At 38.5% G+C, this 20,303-nt stretch overlaps 1 protein-coding gene across 3 annotated transcripts in view; it reads left to right on the plus strand.

The window, feature by feature from the left end:
* Positions 1-20,303, plus strand: part of LOC114049937 (putative thiamine transporter SLC35F3) — a 527,549-nt gene that overhangs the window by 484,353 nt on the left and 22,893 nt on the right. For all 3 annotated transcript variants that reach the window (XM_027871411.1, XM_027871413.1, XM_027871412.1), the window contains exon 3: positions 18,027-18,246. In XM_027871411.1, coding sequence (XP_027727212.1) covers positions 18,027-18,246 — 220 coding nt within the window. The remainder of the gene's footprint in view (positions 1-18,026; positions 18,247-20,303) is intronic.

The raw sequence follows: 20,303 nt of genomic DNA on the forward strand, positions 1-20,303 counted from the left end.
ATATTATTGCTAGATATTCCCCAAAACTATAGAATGAGAACTCCTATCACTATTCTTCTCTGAAGATTGAGTCACATCTTCCTGGCAACACTGTTTGATCAATTAGAGATATTATCTTTTTTTAAAAAATATTATTATTTATTTTAAACATTATTTTAGTTCTAAATCCTCTCCCTCCCACACTTCCCCCACCCACTGACAAAGCAAGCAATATATTAATATATTATCAATTATACAAGTGAAATCATGCAAAACATATTCCCACATTAGCCATATTGCAAAAGAAAGAAAAAGAAATACAAAGTGAGAAAATTATGCTTGTTTGCACTTAGAATTCTTTAGTTCTCTGGAAAGGGACAGCATTTTTCATGATGAGTCTTGGATCATTGTATTGATCAGGGTAGCTAAGTCTTTCATAATTGATCATCATTACAATTTTTCTGTTAATGTGTACAATGATCTCCTGGTTCTGCTCACTTCATTTTGCATCAGTTCATATAGGTTTTTCTAGGTTTTTTCTGAACCTCATCATCCCCCTCATCATTCCTTATAATACAATAGTATTCCATCACAATCATATACCACAACTTATTCAGCCATTCCATAATTGATGGGCATCCCCTGAATTTCTAATTCTATGCCACCACAAAAAGAGTTGCTATAAATATTTTTGTACATACAGGTCCTTTTCCTTTTTCCTTGCTCTCTTTGGGTTACAGACCTAGTAGTGGTATTGCTGGGTCAAAGGGTATGCACAGTTTTATAGCCCTTTGGATATAGTTCCAAATTGTTATCCAGAATGGTTGAACCAGTTCACAAATCCACCAATAGTTCATTCATGTACTTTTTTCCCACAACCCTTCTAGCATTTGTCATTTCTAATAGGTGTGAGGTGGTACCTCAGAGTGATTTTAATTCGCATTTCTCTAATTATTAGTGATTTAGAGTTTTTTCATATGACTATAGATAGTTTTGATTAGAAATAGATAGCTTTTTTTGAAAACTGCCCATTCATATTCTTTGACCATTTATCAATTGGGGAATGGATCTTATTTTTATGTATTTGAGTCAGTTCCCTATGTATTTGAGAAATGAGGCCTTTTCAGAGAAATTGGCAGTAAAATTTTTTGTAGTACTTTGTTGTCTTCAATACTTCTAACAAAATGTATTTTCCCCATTTCTTTTAATTAGGTCATTTTTTGTTTTCGTTTTGTCCAGATCATGATTGTCATTTCTGCCTTTTTTAACTTCAGCTGAAGCATAATAGATTCTACATCAGCCCCTAATTTTAAATCTGTATATGTATCTTTCTGTTTCAAGTGTGTCTCTTATAAACAACATATTGGATTCTGATTTCTAATCCATTCTGCTATCCACTTCTGGTCTATCGGTGAATTTATCCCATTCATATTCACCATTATAATTACTAACTGTACATTTCCTTCTATTCTATTTTCTTCTGTTTAGTCTTCCCTGTCTTCTTACCCTCTATCTTCTCAAAAGTTTGTTTTGCTTTAGAACACTGAGGAGAGATATGGTTACTGCTCCCTTGGTCTGTGCTCTGGTCTTGACCCAGGAAGGGCCCCTACTGTCCTGTAGCCACAGGTGTTATACCATTCCTTTTGACCCTAGAATTACGACCCAGAACTGCATATAGGCAATAGAGTTGCCAAATAGTACTGAGTCCTGCAGTCTGCCAGCAAAGGGTTCCCTCTAGTCTCTTTCTTACCAGTTCTCCAAACCCCTTACCATCTCTGGTCTGAGAGCTCTGGATGCTCCTGCCACTGTCACAGCTGCCTCCACCACTGGTGCTACCGTGGTGTGCACTCCAGGCCAGCTCCCACCACAGTGTCTCAGACCTCTCATTCTAACTTTCTAAGGTGTCTTGGACTGGAAAAAATGTCTCACCTTGACTTGTTTCTAGCTTTGCCATTCTAGAATTCAACGTGAGGTGTTATTTTAAAGTTGTTTAGAAGGGAATATTGGGAGAGTTTGGCTGGGTTGCTGTCTCTACTCCACCATCTTGGCTCCCAAGATATTATCTTTTTCTAGCCTACTGATTATATTAAAACCCAGCAAAACATCACTCCACTCGAGAATAAGTAGATTTAAGCCTTGCTTTTCCTGAAGTCGCCTCCCCATACTGGATTACCAGGAGTGTGGAAAATGATAGAAGAGATGAGTTAGCATTTTAGGAGTGGTGCCACTGAGATTATGTGAAGAGTTGAATGCAAAAGTAAGATGTGCATCGACCACATAAGATGTGTGCATACAGTGAATGGGGTCTTTAACATACAGACAGTTCAAGGGGAAGCATAGACACAGATATCTTTGGCATCTTGGTCACTTCTCTCTAAGTAAGATCAATATTTGCCTTGAGTGGAGCATGAGAAGGGGCCATGAATTTGGCCACTCTTTTCTCTTTTGAGAATGGGGGTACCAGACTAGAATTATATCTATTTACCTCTCTAAATGTTGCTGGTCTAAGAGCATGAGTCTCAGGTTCGTAAAGCCACTTCTCGGGCCAATGTCTCTTAGATGAGGGGAGTAAGGAAATAGATATGGAAAGAAAAAATCATTTATTAAACACCTAATATGTGCCAGTCTCTATTCTAAGTGCTTTACAAATATTATCTCATTTGATTCTCTTATCAGCCTTATGAGGTAGGTGCTGTTATTATCCCCATTTTATAGTTGAGGACACTGAGGCAGACAACACTTAAGTGATTTGCCCAGACTCACACAGCTAATAAATGTCTGAGGCTAGATTTGACTCAGGTGTTCCAGATTCTAGGCCCAGCATTCCATTTATTGCACTCACACACTCTGGCTTGAGTCCTTCCCACCAAATGCAAAAGATTATCACAAATAATGAATGCAAGTAAACCAACTTATCCAAACATCTAGAAAAAAGGATTTAGAAAAGTTCTATAAATTATGATGTACCAGAAAATACACACGAGTAAACGAACTCTTTAAATGGAAGAGCTGAGATATTACCTAAAGGAAAATTGTTCAAAGTTCATAGGGAGATAATCATCCAACATATTGAGATGCTGGTTTTTCCTTAAATGTTTGCATGAAAGTCTTTCTCTTTATCCTCCCTAGAGTTGGTACCAAATAAAATCTAGAACTATGAGTGCCCTCTCACAAAGGAGAAATAAAGAATGTCTCTCTTCTCCAGAATTCTCTCACCAACTCTACCTCTCACACATAGTGTCACATAAGTATTCTCTCCATCAATTAGGAAAGCCTCATTGGATTGATTGGAAACCTGGGTTACATTCTTCCCTTGGGCTGAAACTTTGCAAACCCTTACAAAAATCAGTGAAGGCAAGCTTAAAAGCTGTAACTATAGAGTTCAAACACAAATATCAGTACTTTAAAACAGCAAAGTGATTTTCTGGAGTCCCAGAACCTGTGGTTCTATTGAAACCAAAATAAAGCAAATGCCCATTAACACTGCATGCAATTGACATGTCACTATACCAAATATCATTTGATAAGATACTGCAGTAATAGCATAGCTAAGTACATGCTGGACCTAGCACATATATTACTTAAAAATATGTGAATATGTATGAGACATGACAATCATAACTTTACAAAGCAAATCATGGGTAACTAACAAGGCAAAACTAGCTAGCTGTAACAGTAACACTGTTAATAGGTCTACATAAAAATACAGTTTAACTGTAAGCATCAGTGAATATATAAAGCAATTAACAAATGGATGTTGCTAGGGTATGCACACAAAATATAGCCAAATGAACATAACAGCAATATAAGTTACAACCATTCTGAAACATGCAATATTTATCACATGCCACAATAAGTATATGTAGTTACACACAAAGGATGCTTTACATGGACTGACTCTAATATTGTCTCCCACACATGTGGATAACTATATCTTCAGGTTTACTTTAACATAATTTAGTCTAGTGATCTGTCTGATGAAAATTAATCATAATAATAAAACAACTAAGTGGTGCAATGGATAAAGCATTGGGTTTGGGATCAGGAAGACTCCTCTTCATAAGTTCAAATCTGACCTCAGATACTTATTAGCCATGTGACCCTGGGCAAGTCACTTCACCCTCTTTGCCTCAATTCTTCATCTATAAAGTGATCTGGAGAAGGAAATGGCAAACCACTCCAGTATCTTTGCCAAAAAAAAACAAACCAAAAAACAAAAACCCAAATGAGATCATGAAGGGTCAGACACAACTGAACAACAACAATTATTGAGGCGGAGGGAAAGCAGTGACTTGCTAGAGCTCTCCCCTAAACCCCTCCAAATACCTGTAAAAAATGGCTCTAAACAAATTCTAAAGCAGCATAACCCACAAAAAGACAGAGTGAAACAAATTTCCAACCTAAGACAGCCTGAATGGTTGATTGGAAAGGTATATTGTGCCAAGCTGGGAGAGAAGTGCAGTTTGGCATGGGCACGCAGGCTGCAGCGACCCTGGAGCAGGCCTCAGAGGACTGAATCTCAGGCAGCTGTGGCAGTTTCCAGACTTCTCAACCCACGAATGCCAAAGACAACTTAGAAGGTCAGTGGGAAAAGTCTGTGACTGCAGTGAGAAAAGAAGCTAGGTCTCAGCCACAAGTCCTGAGTGCGGGGCCACAGCTGTTTCCTGAGCTTCCAGCCAACAGACTGAGGGGGAATTGGTGGCTGATCAGAGGGAAATTGCAAGGATCTCTTTGCCAGTGCTGAGGCAGGAATCTCTTGCTTTGCCCATGCTTGGATCTGGGTCACAGTTCTGAGGGGTGGTCCTGGGGCAAGGAGGAGTGCTGGTGTGGTAGAGTTTGTTGTGGCTGTGGAGAGGAAACACCTCGCCCCTTATCATGGCACCTTGGAAGAATTGACACTTTTCAGGTCCTTAGAAGTATCTCTGAAAACAGCTGTACAAACCCCTGAAGCTTGGGACAGTACATTCTCCAAATTGGAAACAGACTCTTACCTTAACAAAGAGTTTAAAACTCAACTAATTGGTTGGGATCATGAGCAAGCAGCGCAAAAAGAGTCAGACTATATTATCTTACTTTGGTGACAAAGAAGATCAAAACATACAACCAGAAGAAGAAAACGAAGTCAAAGCTCCTACATCCAAAGCCTCCAAGAAAAATATGAATCAGTCCCAGGCCTTGGAAGAGTGCAAAAGGGATTTTGAGAAGCAAGTAAGAGAAGTAGAGAAAAACCTGGGAAGAGAAATGAGAGTGATGCAAGAAAATCATGAAAAGCAAGTTAACAGCTTGCTAAAGGAGACCCAAAAAAATACTGAAGAAAATAGCACCTTAAAAAATAGCCTAACCCAAATGGCTAAAGAGCTCCAAAAAGCCAATGAAGAAAAGAATGCCCTAAAGAGCAAAACTGGACAAATGGAAAAGGAAGTCCAAAAGATTACTGAAGAAAATACTTCCTTAAAAATTAGAATAGAGCAGTGACTTTATGAGGAATCAAGACACTGTAAAACAAATCCAAAAGAATGAAAAATTAGAAAACAATATGAAATATCTCATTGGAAAAACAACTGACCTGGAAAATAGATCCAGGAGAGAGAATTTAAAAATCACTGGACTATCTGAAAGCCATGATCAAAAAAAGAGCCTAGACATCATCTTTCAAGAAATTATCAAGGAAAACTGCCCTGATATTTTAGAACCAGAGGGCAAAATAGAAATTGAAAGAATCCACTGATCTCCTCCTGAAAGAGATCGCCAAAGGAAAACTCCTAGGAATATTGTAATCAAATTCTAGAGTTCCCAAGTCAAGGAGAAAATATTACAAGCAGCCAGAAAGAAACAATTCAAGTATTGTGGAAACACAATCAGGATAACACAAGATTTAGCAGTTCTACATTAAGGTACAGCAGGGCATGGAATATAATATTCCGGAGGGCAAAGGAGATAGGATTACAACCAAGAATCACCTACCCAGCAAAACTGAGCATAATTCTTCAGGGGAAAAAATGGTCATTCAGTGAAATAGAGGACTTTCAAGCATTCTTGATGAAAAGACCAGAGCTGAATAGAAAATTTGAATTTTCAATACAAGACTCAAGTGGAACATGAAGAGGTAAACAGGAAAGAGAAATCATAAGAGACTTATTAAGGTTGAACAGTTTATATTCCTGAATGGAAAGATGATATTTGTAACTCATGAGACCTTTGTCAGTATTAGGGTAGGTGGAGGAAAAAATTATATGTATGTATGTATGTAGATAGATAGATAGATAGATAGATAGATAGAGGGTACAGGGTGAGTTGAAGATGAAGGGGTCATATCTGGAGAATAAAATTAAGGGGTGAGAGAGGATTATACTAGGAGAAGGATACAGGGAAAGATAGAACAGAGTAAATTATCTCACAAAAAAACAGAAAAGAAAAGGCTCTTACAGTGGAGGGGAAATGGGGGGAGGTGAGAGGGAATGAGTGAATTTTATTCTCATAAGATTTGACTTAAGGAGGGAATAATATACACACTCAATTGGGTATGGAAATCTGTCTTACTCTACAGGAAAATAGGAGGGGAAGGGGACAAGAGAGTAGGGGGATGATAGAGAGGAGGGCATATTGGGAAAGGGGGTAATCAGAAGCAAATACTTCTGAGGAGGGACAGGGTCAAAAAAAAAGAATAGAATAAATGGGGGGGTGGGATAGGATTAAGGGAAATAGAGTTAGTTTTTCACAACATGTCTACTGTGGAAGTGTTTTGCATAACTGCACGTGAATAGCCTATATTGAGTTGCTTGCCTTTTCAATGAGGGTGGGTAGGGAGTGATGAGGGGAGAAAATTTGGAACCCAAAGTTTTAAAAACACATGTTTAAAAAAAATGTTTTTACATGCAACTGGGAAATAAGAAATACAGGAAATGGGGTACAGAAATCTATCCTGCCCTACAGGAAAATAGAAGGGGAAGGGAGGGAGAGATAGCAGGGAAAGCAGACTAGGGGAAGGGGTATTCAGAATGCATGCCATCTTGGGGTGGGGAAAGGGGTGAGATGGGGTGAAAATTTGGAACTCAAAATCCTGTGGAAGTAAATGTTGAAAAATAAAAATAAAAATAAGAATAAAAAAACCAATTATTATTGTTATTATCATCACATAGCACTCAAAGTTTTGCAAAACACTTTAAAATTTTCTTGTTTGGTCCTCACAACAGCCCTAGGAAGTAGGTGCTATGATTATTCCCATATTTCAGATAAAGAAACTGAGGCAGGCAAAGGTTAAAAGATTTACCTAATATCACATAGCTAGCAAGTGTCTGAGGCTGGATTTGGTCTCAAGTCTTCCTGACTCCAGGTCTATCGCTCTGTCTACTTTGTTACTTAACTACTCCAATTCCCTAGTTTCTTTGACAAAGGAACTCTCTGCTCCTATAACTTAACTAGCAGATGAAATGGACTGACTGAGGGGGCAGAGCCAAGATAGCAGAATAAAAGCAGTGACTTGCTTGAGCTCTCCCCCAAACCCCTCCAAATACTTGTAAAAAATGACTCTAAACAAATTCTAAAGCAGCAGAACAAACAAAAAGACAGAGTGAAACAAATTTCCAGCCCAAGACAACCTAGATGGTTGATTGGAAAGGTATATCGCACCAGTCTGGGAGAGGAACGAGGTTTTTGGCATGGGCACGCAACCTCAGCAAACCTGGAGCAGGCCTCAGAGACCTGAATTACTGGCAGCTCTGGCGGTTTCCAGACTTCTCAACCCATGAATGCCAAAGATGACTTAGAAGGTCAATAGGAAAAGTTTGTGTCTTCAGTGTAAGAGAGAAGCCAGTCCCAGCCCCAGTCCCCAAGTGTGGCCCCAGGGCAGTGGCTGCCTCCTGAACTTCTGGCCCACAGACTGAGGGGGAATTGGGAATAAAGTGACTGATCAAAGGGGGACTGCAGGGATCTCTCTGCTGGTGCAGGATTCTCTTACTTTGCCTGTGCTTGAATCTGGGTCACAGTTCTGGGTAGCAGTTCTGGGGCGGAGGAGTGCTGGCATGGTGGAGTTTGTAGTGGCTGTGGAGAGAGAATACTCCTCACAGTTCCAAGACAGAAAAGAGTACTTGTCGTCACTCATAGACCAGAACACAGGCCAGGAAAGGAGTAAACACCTCGCCCTTGATCATAGCACCTTTGAAGAACTGAAAATTTAACAGGTCCCTGGAAGTATCTCTGAAAACAGTTGCACAAAGCCCCTGAAGCTTGGAACAGTACATTCTCCACACTGTAAGCAGACTCCTACCTTAACAAAGAGTTTATAACTCAAGTAATTGACTGAGATCATGAGCAAGCAGCAAGAAAAGAGTCAGACTGCAGAATCTTACTTGATGACAAAGAAGATCAAAACATCTAACAAGAAGAAGACAACACAGTCAAAGCTCTTACATCCAAAGCCTCCAAGAAAACTACGAATTGGTCCCAGGCCATGGAAGAGCTCAAAAAGGATTTTGAGAAGCAAGTAAGAGAAGTAGAGGAAAAACTGAGAGTGATGCAAGAAAATCATGAAAAAAAAGTCAACAGCTTGCTAAAAGAGACCCAAAAAAATATTGAAGGAAATAACACCTTGAAAATAGCCTAACTCAAATGACAAAAGAGGTCCAAAAAGCCAATGAGGGGAAGAATGCCCTAAAAAGCAAAATTGGACAAATGGAAAAGGAAGTCCAAAAGCTTACTGAAGAAAATGCTTCCTTAAAAATTAGAATGGAGCAATTGGAAGCTAGTGACTTTATGAGAAATCAAGATACTGTAAAACAAATCCAAAAGAATGAAAAAATAGAAAACAATGAAATATCTCATTGGAAAAACAACTGACCTGGAAAATAGATCCAGGAGAGAGAATTTAAAAATTATTGAACTATCTGAAATCCATGATCAAAAAAAGAGTCTAGACATCATCTTTCAAGAAATTATCAAGGAAAACTGCCCTGATATATTAGAACCAGAAGACAAAATAGAAATTGAAAGAATCCACTATCATCTCCTAAAAGAGATCCCCAAAGGAAAACTCCTAGGAATGTTGTAGGCAAATTCCAGAGTTCCCAGGTCAAGGAGAAAATATTGCAAGCAGCCAGAAAGAAAAATTCAAGTATTGTAGAAACACAATCAGGATTTGAGCTCCGGCCTTAGAGTCAGGAGGACCTGAGTTCAAATCCAGCCTCAGACACTTGACACTTACTAGCTGTGTGGCTCTGGGCAAGTCACTTAACCCCCACTGCCTCACCAAAAAGTCAAAAAAAAAAACCACACTCAGGATAACACAAGATTCAGCAGCTTCTACATTAAGGGACTGCAGGGCTTGGAATATAATATTCTGGAGGGCAAAGGAGATAGGATTATAACCAAGAATCACCTACCCAGCAAAACTGAGCATAATCCTTCAGGGGAAAAACTGGACATTCAGTGAAATAGAGGACTTTCAAGCATTCTTGATGAAAGGACCAGTGCTGAACAGAAAATTTGACTTTCAAATACAAGACTCAAGTGGAACATGAAGAGATAAACAGGAAAGAGAAATCATAAGAGACTTATGAATGTTGAACTGTTTACATTCCACATGGAAAGATGATATTTGTAACTCATCAGTCCTTTGTCAGTATTAGAGTAGTTGGAGGGGAAAAAATTATATGCATGTATATACAGATAGATAAATAGAGGGCACAGGGTGAGTTGAAGATGAAGGGGTGATATCTGGAGAATAAAATTAAGGGGTGAGAGAGGATTATACTAGGAGAAGGAGACAGGGAGAGGTAGAATGGAGTAAATTATCTCACATAAGACAGACAAGAAAAGACTTTTACAGTGGAGAGGAAATGGAGGAAGGTGAGAGGGAATGAATGAATTTTATTCTCATCAGATTTGGCTTAAGGAGAGAATAACATACACACTCAATTGGGTATGGAAATCTATTTACCCTACAAGAAAATAGGGGGGAATGGGACAAGAGAGCAGGAGGATGATAGAGGGGAGGGCAGATTGGGGGAAGGGGTGATAAGAAGCAAATACTTCTAAGGAGGGACAAGGTCAAAAGAGAGACTAGAATAAAAGGGGGGCAGGATAAGATGAAGGGAAATAAACTTAATTTTTCACAACATGACTGCTATGGAAGTGTTTTGTATGACTACACATGTATAATTTGTATTAAATTGCTTGCCTTCTCAATGAGGGTGGGTGGGAAGGGAGGAAGAGAGAAAATTTGGAACCCAAAACTTTAAACACAAAAATTTTTTTTAAAAAATTGTTTTCACATGCAACTGGGAAATAAGATATACAGGAAATGGGGTATAGAAAGCTATCCTGCCCTATAGGAAAATTGAAGGGGAAGGGGATAAGAGAAGGGAGGGAGAGATAGAAGAGAGGACAGATTAGGAGAAGGGGTACTCAGACGAGTGGGGGGAAGGATGAGTAGGGGGAAGGATGAGATGGGGAGAAAATTTGGAATTCAAAATCTTGTGGAAGTGACTGTTGAAAACTAAAAATAAATTAATTAATTAAAAAAAGAAAAAGAAAAAATAAATGGACTGACCACTGTGATCATTATAGATTTGTTTTCTACACCCAGGCTGGAAAAAGAATCAGTTTATGTGCGCTATGGGTTGTATTTGCTTACCAGAAATCTCTCTAGAAGTTCTAGGAAAGAAAGGAATGACCACTGGGTTCAGTGCCCTATAACAATATATGTAGTCTCTTTCACTAGAAACAGCACTTTCAAAGACCATAACAGATTCAGAGAGTGTTTGTACAACAATGGTACTTTTGCTCCACATTTCTCTAGATGAGTGTCTATCATTTCTTTGTACCTGCTCATTAGAAAATCCAATCAACCTTCCCATGGGCAAAAGGTAATTATGGTGAATAGTCTTTATAGACCTCCTCCACTCTCTGGGGCTAATTCGTAGACAGGCAAGTTTTCCACTTTCTCAAAAACTTCATATGGGTTAGCTTTTTATCACTCAGCTAAATTGTGAGTCCCTTGAAAGCCAAGGTTTCTCAAAAGTACCATAGGCCCTATGGTGATAGAGGATGCTGACCCAAACCCAATGGTAAACCAGTGGGCATGGTGAGGCTTGAATCTTGTTTCCATCCCTGGCCCTCACATGATTTGTGAAATGAGTTAGATGAATAGGGCTTTGGTAATTCCAATTTTTTGGCAACGTCTAAAGCACTAAAGTCTGCTATAAGTCAAATGCAGGCTGTCTTCTGTCATTGAGGCCACATTAATATGTTGATCTTGGCTACATCAGTGTCACACAACTTTTATGTCACACTATTTGATCTGATGTTTGCTGTCCTTGGTGACCACAATGAAAAGTTAGGTAATATTGTCTTTAGTCATCTTCATAGCTGACTCAGTGGCCAAGAGGAATTCAATGATGCCATAGGAAGGATCATGAGGATGCATATAGTCAGTCAGCAGAGTACTAGTTACAAAAAGAAAAGACAAATCCTATGGGAAGGCAACATCCTGCTAAGAGTAGCAAAACAATCCTATGTCATTCAAATCTGAAGAATCAAGAAATAGGCTATTTTCCCAAACTCTATATTCAGGACATGACAGTCTCCAAGACTGACAAATAGTATTTACTTCTGGTGACTAATGTCTAGGAACAAATACTACTTCTAGAAGGAGAATAGAAAGCCTCTCTAGGGATTACAAAGTCAAGGATACAAAATGGAAGACCTTATATAAGCAAGTGCTATTTTCTTCCTTGCTGGAAATTTATGTGAGAGGGTTTTCAGAAGGAAAAGGAAGTTTTGGAATGACTATGAATAATTATAAAGGGCAGCTGGGTGGTAGAGTGGATAGAGTACTGGGCTTGGAGTCAGAAAGACTTATCTTCATGAATTCAAATCTGGCCTCAGACACTTACTAGCTGTGTGATCCTGGGCAAGTTGCTTACCACTGTTTGCCAATGAGTTGGAGAAAGAAATGGCAAACCACCCCAGTGTCTTTGCCAAGAAAACCCTAAGTGGGATCACAAAGGGTTGAATATGACTGAAACAACTTAACAATGAATAACAATAACTCATATATATATATAGTACTTGAAATTTAACAAATTTCTTTCTTTCCAACTACTCCATAAGGTAGTTGATGCAAATAAAATCAAAAGATTATATCATAAATTTAGATCTGGAAAAGACCTCCAAGGTCATGTGTTCCAACGTCATCATTTGACAGATTAGGAAACTAGGCAAGTCACTTATTCTGTATTGACCTTAAAAAGTCATGCAGGAAGTTTGTATTAGAGGCAGGATATGAACCCAGATCCTTTGACTCCAAATCCAGCCCTTTTCAGTGCACCATAATGAAGAGGAAACTGAGGCCCTGAAAAATTAACTGACTTCTCCCGGTCACACAACTAGGAAGTGTCTGGAGTTAGAACTCAAACTTGGATCTCCTGTGTCTGAACTTTAGTAACATTCCCGTTATGCCATGCTAGAAGCTAATTGTTGGTCCTCTGGATTTAAAAAATGAAAATTGAAATTTTTTGGTTTTATATCACCTTTATTTCCCAACATATCCTTCATACATGCACACGCATACATTCACAGATACAGAGAGAGAGAGAGAGAGAGACTCATCCCTTATAACAAAAAAGAAAAATAATGAGGGAAGTAGGCAAACTGGTAAAACTAGCTGATACATCATCAGTCATCTGACAATATATGCTATGTCTCACCTTCAAAGTCTCCACCTCTGCAAAGAAAAAAACAGGAACATTCTCATATTTTTTTTCTTTGGGACCAAGCTTGGTCATTATAATTACATAGTATGCAATTTAAATTTTTGTTGTTTTCATTGCAGTTCTTTTCCATTTGTATTATTGTAGTCATTATACATATATATGCATTATATATATGTATATATACATATATATAGTGTTTTTTGGATCTCCCTATTTCTCTTTGCATAAATTTATATGTCTTCCCCAGTCCCTACATTCTTCACATTCAACATTTCTTTACAACATATTAATATTCCATTGCATTCATGTACCACACTTTGTTTAGCTATTCCCCAATTGATGGGCATCAACTTTGTCTCCAATTCTTTTCTACTATAAAAAAAGTACTGCTTTAAATATTTTGGTATACATTAGGCTTTTCTTTTTCTCTTTGATCTCCTAGAAGAATATGAATGGCAGCAGAATTTTGGGTCAAAAAATATTAATCCAATTCCAGATTGATTTATAGCTTCACCAGAAGAGTGTCTGTCTTTCCACAACTCTTTCAACATTGACCATTCCCATCTTTTGTCATCTTTGCCAAATTGCTGAGTGTGAGATAAACACAGAGTTGTCTTGATTTGCATTTCTTTTATTTTTAGTGATTTGGAGTAATTTTTCATATGGTTGTTATTGTTGTACAGTTGTTTTAGTTAGGTCCAGCTCTTCATGACCCCATTTGGAGTTTTCTTGGCAAAGATACTGTAGGTGTTTGCCATTTCCTTCTCCAGCTCATTTTACAGATGAGGAAACTTAGGCAAACAAAGTTAAAAGACTTCCCTAGGGTCACACAACTAGTAAGTATCTGAGGCCAGATTTGAACTTGAGTCTTTCCGGACTCGAGGCCCAGCACTCTATCCACTGTGCTACCTAGCAGTTAGTAGGCAAACACTACTTAAAGAAAAAGAAAAGGTGGTATCTTAGAATAAAATTTGAATGTCAAAACCAGGCCTGTGGATACAGAAATGAAAGTCTATTGGCCACAGATAAAGTGCATTAAACCAATATGTAAGTTTCCAGTCATATCAGAGATGACCTCCACAACAGACATCCCAGCTCATACCAGCTATGACACAGGAAGAAGAGCAGGGAAGGAGCCCAATAATCCAACAATAAAAATACTTAAGGCCTCTAATGACTATATACAAATGAATGATCTTGATGTTAAACCAAATATACTATCTACTTCTTAATTCAAGGAAGTTAATTAGACCTCATAAGTATAATTGAGATGGGATAGGACATGGGACTGGTGGACTTTATGCAAAAGATGGTTCTTCAGCTGTATCTTAATGGAAAAGAAAACAGAGGAATAAGAAAGGAAGGCATTCCAGGCATGTGGCTAAAAGCAGAAGATGGAACATCGTGGGTAAGGATCAGAGAGAAGCCCAACTTGGCTAAACGGCAGGACAAAGCAAGAACAATAATATACATTGAGGCTGGAAAATGAAATTGGGGCCAAGTTGTGAAAGGTTGTAAAAGCTAACCAGAGTTTATATTTTATACTAGAAGCAATAGGAAGCCACTGGAATTTATTGAATTGGGGAGTGTCATGGTCACCGTCAAGATATACCCTTAAGGAAAATCACTTTGGCAGCAGTGTGAAAGATTGATTACATTAGATTGTGTTGTGATGGAATACTACTGTGCTATAAGAAATGATGAGCAGGTTGATTTTAGAAAAACCTGGAATGTCTTACATGAAATAATGAAGAGTGAAATGAACAGAACCAAGAGAAAGTTGTACATAGTAATATTGTTCTAAGAACAATTTTGAATGACTAAGCCATTTTAAGTATTATAAATGCTCAAACTACAAAGGAACTATGAAGGAAGATGCAATCCACATCCAGAGAAAGAACTGATAAATAGAATTATATGCATATATAATGGTTTTACATATATATTAATATCTAATAGTAGCCTTCTCTAGGGTAGGGTGGGGAGGGAGAGGGGAAAAATATAAATACACAGCAGGGAACAGAAGAAAACTTGGAAAGAGAAACAGAAAAACAGTATAAATGATGAAAATGATGTCTAGTATTTATTACATAATTTCTCAAAAAAAGTAAACAGTGTGAAATGGAAACACATGGTTTTATATTGAATCCTCTTTTTGCTGTGGCCATGAAAATGTTCTGTTTTTTGTCGTTGTATTTAAGTTCAAAAAATGAAAGTATATATATATATAAATATATACATATATATATATACATATATATTTTTTAAATTTTGTGAGCTCCTTGAGGGAAGGGACAGTCTTTTGCCTCTTTTTGTATCCCCAGTGCTTAGTATAATGCCTGACACATTGTTGTTATTTAGCCATTTCAGTTGTAACCAACTCTCCATGACCCCATTTGGGGGTTTTCTTGGCAAAGATACTGGAGTGCTTTGACATTTCCTTCTCCAGCTCATTTTACAGATAAGGAAACTGAGGCAAACAGGGTTAAGTGACTTGCCCAGGGTCACACAGTAGCAAATGTCTGAGGTCAGATTGAGTCTTCTGACTTCAGGCTCAGTAACTCTGTCTACTGTGCCACCTAGCTGCCTTCCTGGAACATAGTAGGTCCTAAATAAATGCTTATTGATCAATTTGAAGATGAACTGGAGTGGGAAGGAAGGAAGAAATGAAGGAAATAAGCATTTATTAAACAATTACTATGTGTCAGCCCCTGTGCACATATTTTCTCATTTAACCTCACAACAACTCTAGGAGGTAGGTGCTATTTTATCCCCATTTTACAGTTGAGGAAAATGAAGCAGACAGGTTAGATGACCTGTCCATGATTCCATAGCTCATAAGTATCTGAGACCAGATCTGAACTCGGGCCTTCGTGATCGCAGGCCCAGAATTCTATCCTATGTTTCACAAGTGGGGAAAGACTTGATGCTAGGAGACCAGTTAGAAAACCATTGCAAATAATTCGAGCATGGTATAGTGGAAATATCCCTGAACTGGGTGAGTTGAAGTCCTGACTCTGTCACTTACTAGTTTCCACAAGTCATTTAGCCTCTCAAAGTCATTTTTTTCCATCTGTGAAATGGGGATAATACCTACCCTGTTGTATCCCACAAGGTCATTGTAAGCATCGAATGAGTTAATAGTGGTAGAAGTGCTTTTTATCCAATGATGAAGGACTGTGAAGATGTAAGCAATCAGGCAGAAGCTGAGAGTCTGGAATCTGCCTGTAAATGTTGATTAAAGAGTATCACACACTGCACAGCTTAACAAAACCCTCTGCTCTTTCTCACTTCAGTTTAATGCATTTTGTGTTTCTATTGTCAGTTATCCATAGCTGAGTAACAAAGGGAGGCAGATGGCATTTTAGACTGATGGCAGCTATAAACAAAGATTTGTTTGACACCAACCAAGTTCCCCAAGAGTCTGCTTTTGACTCATGTTTTCATTTGCCCCTTTACCACATTCTTACATAATATCATGAGCCATACTCAGTCCCTGAATATGTTTAATGTGCTCTAGGAATGGTTCCTCCTGTGCCCTCTTCCTTTATCTGTTCCTCCATGATATAGCAATTCATTTTAGTGTCTTGGAAAACACTTTGACTGCTAGCTCTTGCTGTCCCTTGGCCATGTAGATCAGCATGATATGACTGAACTTCTGGCCTTCCAATCAGCATTTGTGATCCTGTACCACTAATCCTGGCAAGCGTAATATTCTAACATGCCCTTGTGTTCCTTCCCCTTCCCATCAAAAACCCTTAGCCCTAGTATTCCCACAGACAGTCAGCCCGCAATTTTCTCCAGGCCAAGCCTTTCCCTGATAAGTTTTCATTACAACTAATATCACCATGCCCCCTTGCAAAAGTCCTTTTCCTGGCCATGGGAGTTTGCTTTCTGACATCATTAGTTTTCACTTTCCCAAACTTAAATAATTCTTCCCTATAAAATGGAACTCCAGCACCCACTTGCATCACCCTTTCCTTACATCCCACTCCAATAGCATTCATTTCTATGCCCTACTCACTCTTCATAAACTCTTTTGTCATGATGGTGATGGAGGTATGGAAAAGCATCTTCTGAAATTTCTGCCCCCTTACTGATGGACCCGAAATATGTGAGAAGCCACATCACAATAAAACTTACATGTGAATTTCACCAAATGTAATAGAATTGCATGAGACTCACCCCCACCTAATCACAAAGGCAAGCCTCAATGAGACAGACACTCCAGAGAGATGCGGTTTCAGATAGGAATCAAATGCAAAATATCCCTTCTGAGAAGACAAGCATTTTGTTGACTATGCAAGCAGCAGCACTTCTGGTTACACTCACCTCTCTCTTTAGAAGCGAAGTAGAATAATTGATAGTATACTGAACTTGGAGTCTGGAACATCTGACATCACTGTCAGCCTCAGATACTTACTATCTGTGTGGTCTTGGACATATTATTTGACCTCTATGTGCTTCAGTTTCTTCTTCTGTAAAATGGGAATAATAGTAACATCTACATCATAGAGTTATGAGATTCAAGTATGAAATTAATAATAATTAATAATAGCTAGCATTTACATAGCTCTTTAAAGTTTGCAAAGTACTTTACATATGTTATCTCACTTGATCCTCACAACCATCCTAAGAGATAGGTGCTATTACCATCCACAATTTACAGATGAGGAAACTGAGGCAAAGGTTAAGTGACTTGCCCAGGATCACACAGCTAGCAAGTATCTAAAGCCAGATTTACGCTGAGGTCTTCCTAACTCCAGGTCCAGTGCTCTATCCATTACAGCCTGTCAAAAATATGTATGTAAACCACTTAATAAATATTTTTATTACCATTTTTGTTGTTGATATTGTTGTCATTGTTGTTGTTATTATGGCTTGGGGAATCAGTTGAGATAATCCCAGTATTCAGGGTAATATATTAGAAGGTGCACTGGATACAGTCAGAAAATCTGGCTTTGGTTCCCAACTCTGCCACTTACTGCCACTAGCTATGTGACCTTGGGCAAGTCACCCTCAGCTTCATCATGGGGAAATGAGAAGGAGTTGAGCTAAATGATTTCTAAGGTTCCCTTGCAGCCACAACATTATATGATTCACTTCTATTTAAAACAACCTATTCGAGGCTTTCTGTGAACAGAAAAAAAACATACAAGTGGTTCAAGTGTGTTAATTTGCTGAGGACTGACATAGTAGGTCAATCAGCTTCAAGAAGAAGGCATCAAAGAAAGGTTCCCTATAGATGGAAAAAAAGAAGATGGGAATGGAGAGAGAGGAGGGTTGGTTCTCTATCTAGACATGTAATAACTCTCTGCCTCTCTCCCATTGTTTTAGGGAATGCTGTCGATTTTTTGGAGACAATGGCTTGACAGTGAAGGTGTTTTTTACCAAGGCAGCTCCCTTTGGCGTTCTTTGGACACTCACAAACTACCTATACTTACATGCAATAAAGAAAATAAATACTACGGATGTATCCGTGTTGTTCTGCTGCAACAAAGCCTTTGTGTTCTTGCTCTCATGGATCGTTCTCAGGGACAGGTTCATGGGAGTGAGGGTAAGTTTGCTATTCTCTGTCTTCCTCCCTCATTTGGCAGTGTCAGCCAAAACCTGCCCACTGCCTTGCTTAGCCCCCACTGCTGGACCACAAGCATGGGCTACTAACCACTTTTTCTGTTAAGAATAAAAGGCAAAGAATTAGAATGCCTGTTACATCTTACAAACTTCCTCACTTGCAAACTACATAGACAAGCATTTCATTTCAAGTGTTTCAGCCACTGGATGCTGACTGTGCCCAGCATTGCACCAATGTTGGGCAAGGGAATAGTCATCCACCCTCGTTGCTTGCTTACCTACTTCACAGGCAGCTGGCTGGTCCAGGGTGTAACAAGATCAATAACTTGTGTCTCTGTGCCTTGCAAGGCTATTGATCAATCTTTACCCATTCATTTTTTATTAGGAATCACTGGACTGTGACTCCCTGAAAAACAATCCTTTTTGCAACTACATTGAGGCCTTTTTAGCTCCTATTCCATGTAACTCCTAGATTGTGTTTGCAGGTCCTAAGAGGAGGTCAAACTTTCCAACAAAAGTGGTTACCTTCATGGAAGTCTGATTCTGATGTTCCAGCTTTCCACTGCTCCCACCAAACCCAGTGAAGAAATAAAGTCCCTAAAATGATTGTATATTCTCATAGCCAAGACTCCAAAAAGTACACATAAAACCAGTCTTTAGCAAAATTTTTCTAATAAGGTGTTATGTAAAATATAATTAATGCACAATTAAGTATCAGCATCAATGAAGAGATATATTTTTGAAATGAAAAAAGACCAGGGATTTTAATGGAACGCAAATTTGCTAAGAGAAAACAATGTGATGTGGCAGCCAAAAAAAAAAAAAAAAACGAACTAATGCAAGCTTAGGGTGCATTGATGGATATATTGTGCCCCAACTGCTCTGTATTAGTCAGATGACATTAGGAATATTTTGTTCAATTAGGAGCACCACTAACAAGCTGGAGCACATCTAGAGTTGATCATGACAGTGAATAGACTTGGGGGAAAAGTATTATATTAACATTGGCTGAAGTAACTAGGGATGTAAAATCTGGAAAAGAGAAGTCTTAGGGAAGACATGAGAGCTCTCTTCATATATTTGAAGGACTGTGGTATAGAATGGGGATGAAGTATGATGCCTAGCCCCAAGAGTTAGAACTAGGATATAATTCTGAAACTCTTTTGTATCTTAGACATTTTGTATCAGTGTGGTGAAACCTGTGGATTCTTAATAATAATAATAATAATAATAAGCATTTATATGACACTTTAAGGTTTATAAGGCACTGTACATACTCATTTGATCCTCACAACAATGCTGTGAGTGAAGTGCTTTTATTATCCCCATTTTACAGTTGAGGAAACTAAGCCCGAGACTGAGAAGGGCCACACAAGGTCACACTGCTGCTGGTAAATACCAGAGGCAGGATTTGAACTCAATTCTTCTTGACTAAGTCCAACACTTTTACTCACTTTAGCCGGAACCTAGCTCCTTCTAATTTTTTTTAATGCATAAAATAAAATACATAGGGTTACAAAGGAAACAATTACACTGAAATATAATTACCAAATTTTTTAAAAGTTCACAGACCCCACATTAAGAAACTAAACTAAGATCAATGGATAGAAATTATAGGGAGGCAGATCTGGGCTTAATATAAACTTATTAACAATTAGAGCTATCCAAAAATAGAACCAGCCCCCTCATAAGGTAGTGACTTCTCTGTGACTAATGTTACAGGTCTTTAAGCAGAGGCTGGATAGCCACCTGTCAGTGATAACATAGAGGGAAATCTCGAATGAGATAGAGAGTTGGACTGAGTGAGCTCAGAGTTCTTTTCCAAATTTAAGAATCCAAGATTTTAGTCTTGAAAAGCCTTTAAGCCTTCCCTCAATAGGAGAAGAGAGTCTGTAGACTTTCTGGTAGAAGGGAGAATTGGTTGACCCTCTACAAGTTTTGCTCTAGTAATCTGGCAGGAGATATCACTGCCTCACCAAGCAAAAACAAAAGGTAGATAGATAGATAGATAGATAGATAGATAGATAGATAGATAGATAG

Source organism: Vombatus ursinus, unplaced genomic scaffold (genome assembly GCF_900497805.2).
Source record: "Vombatus ursinus unplaced genomic scaffold, bare-nosed wombat genome assembly UNPS02014798.1, whole genome shotgun sequence".
NCBI lineage: Eukaryota > Metazoa > Chordata > Mammalia > Diprotodontia > Vombatidae > Vombatus > Vombatus ursinus.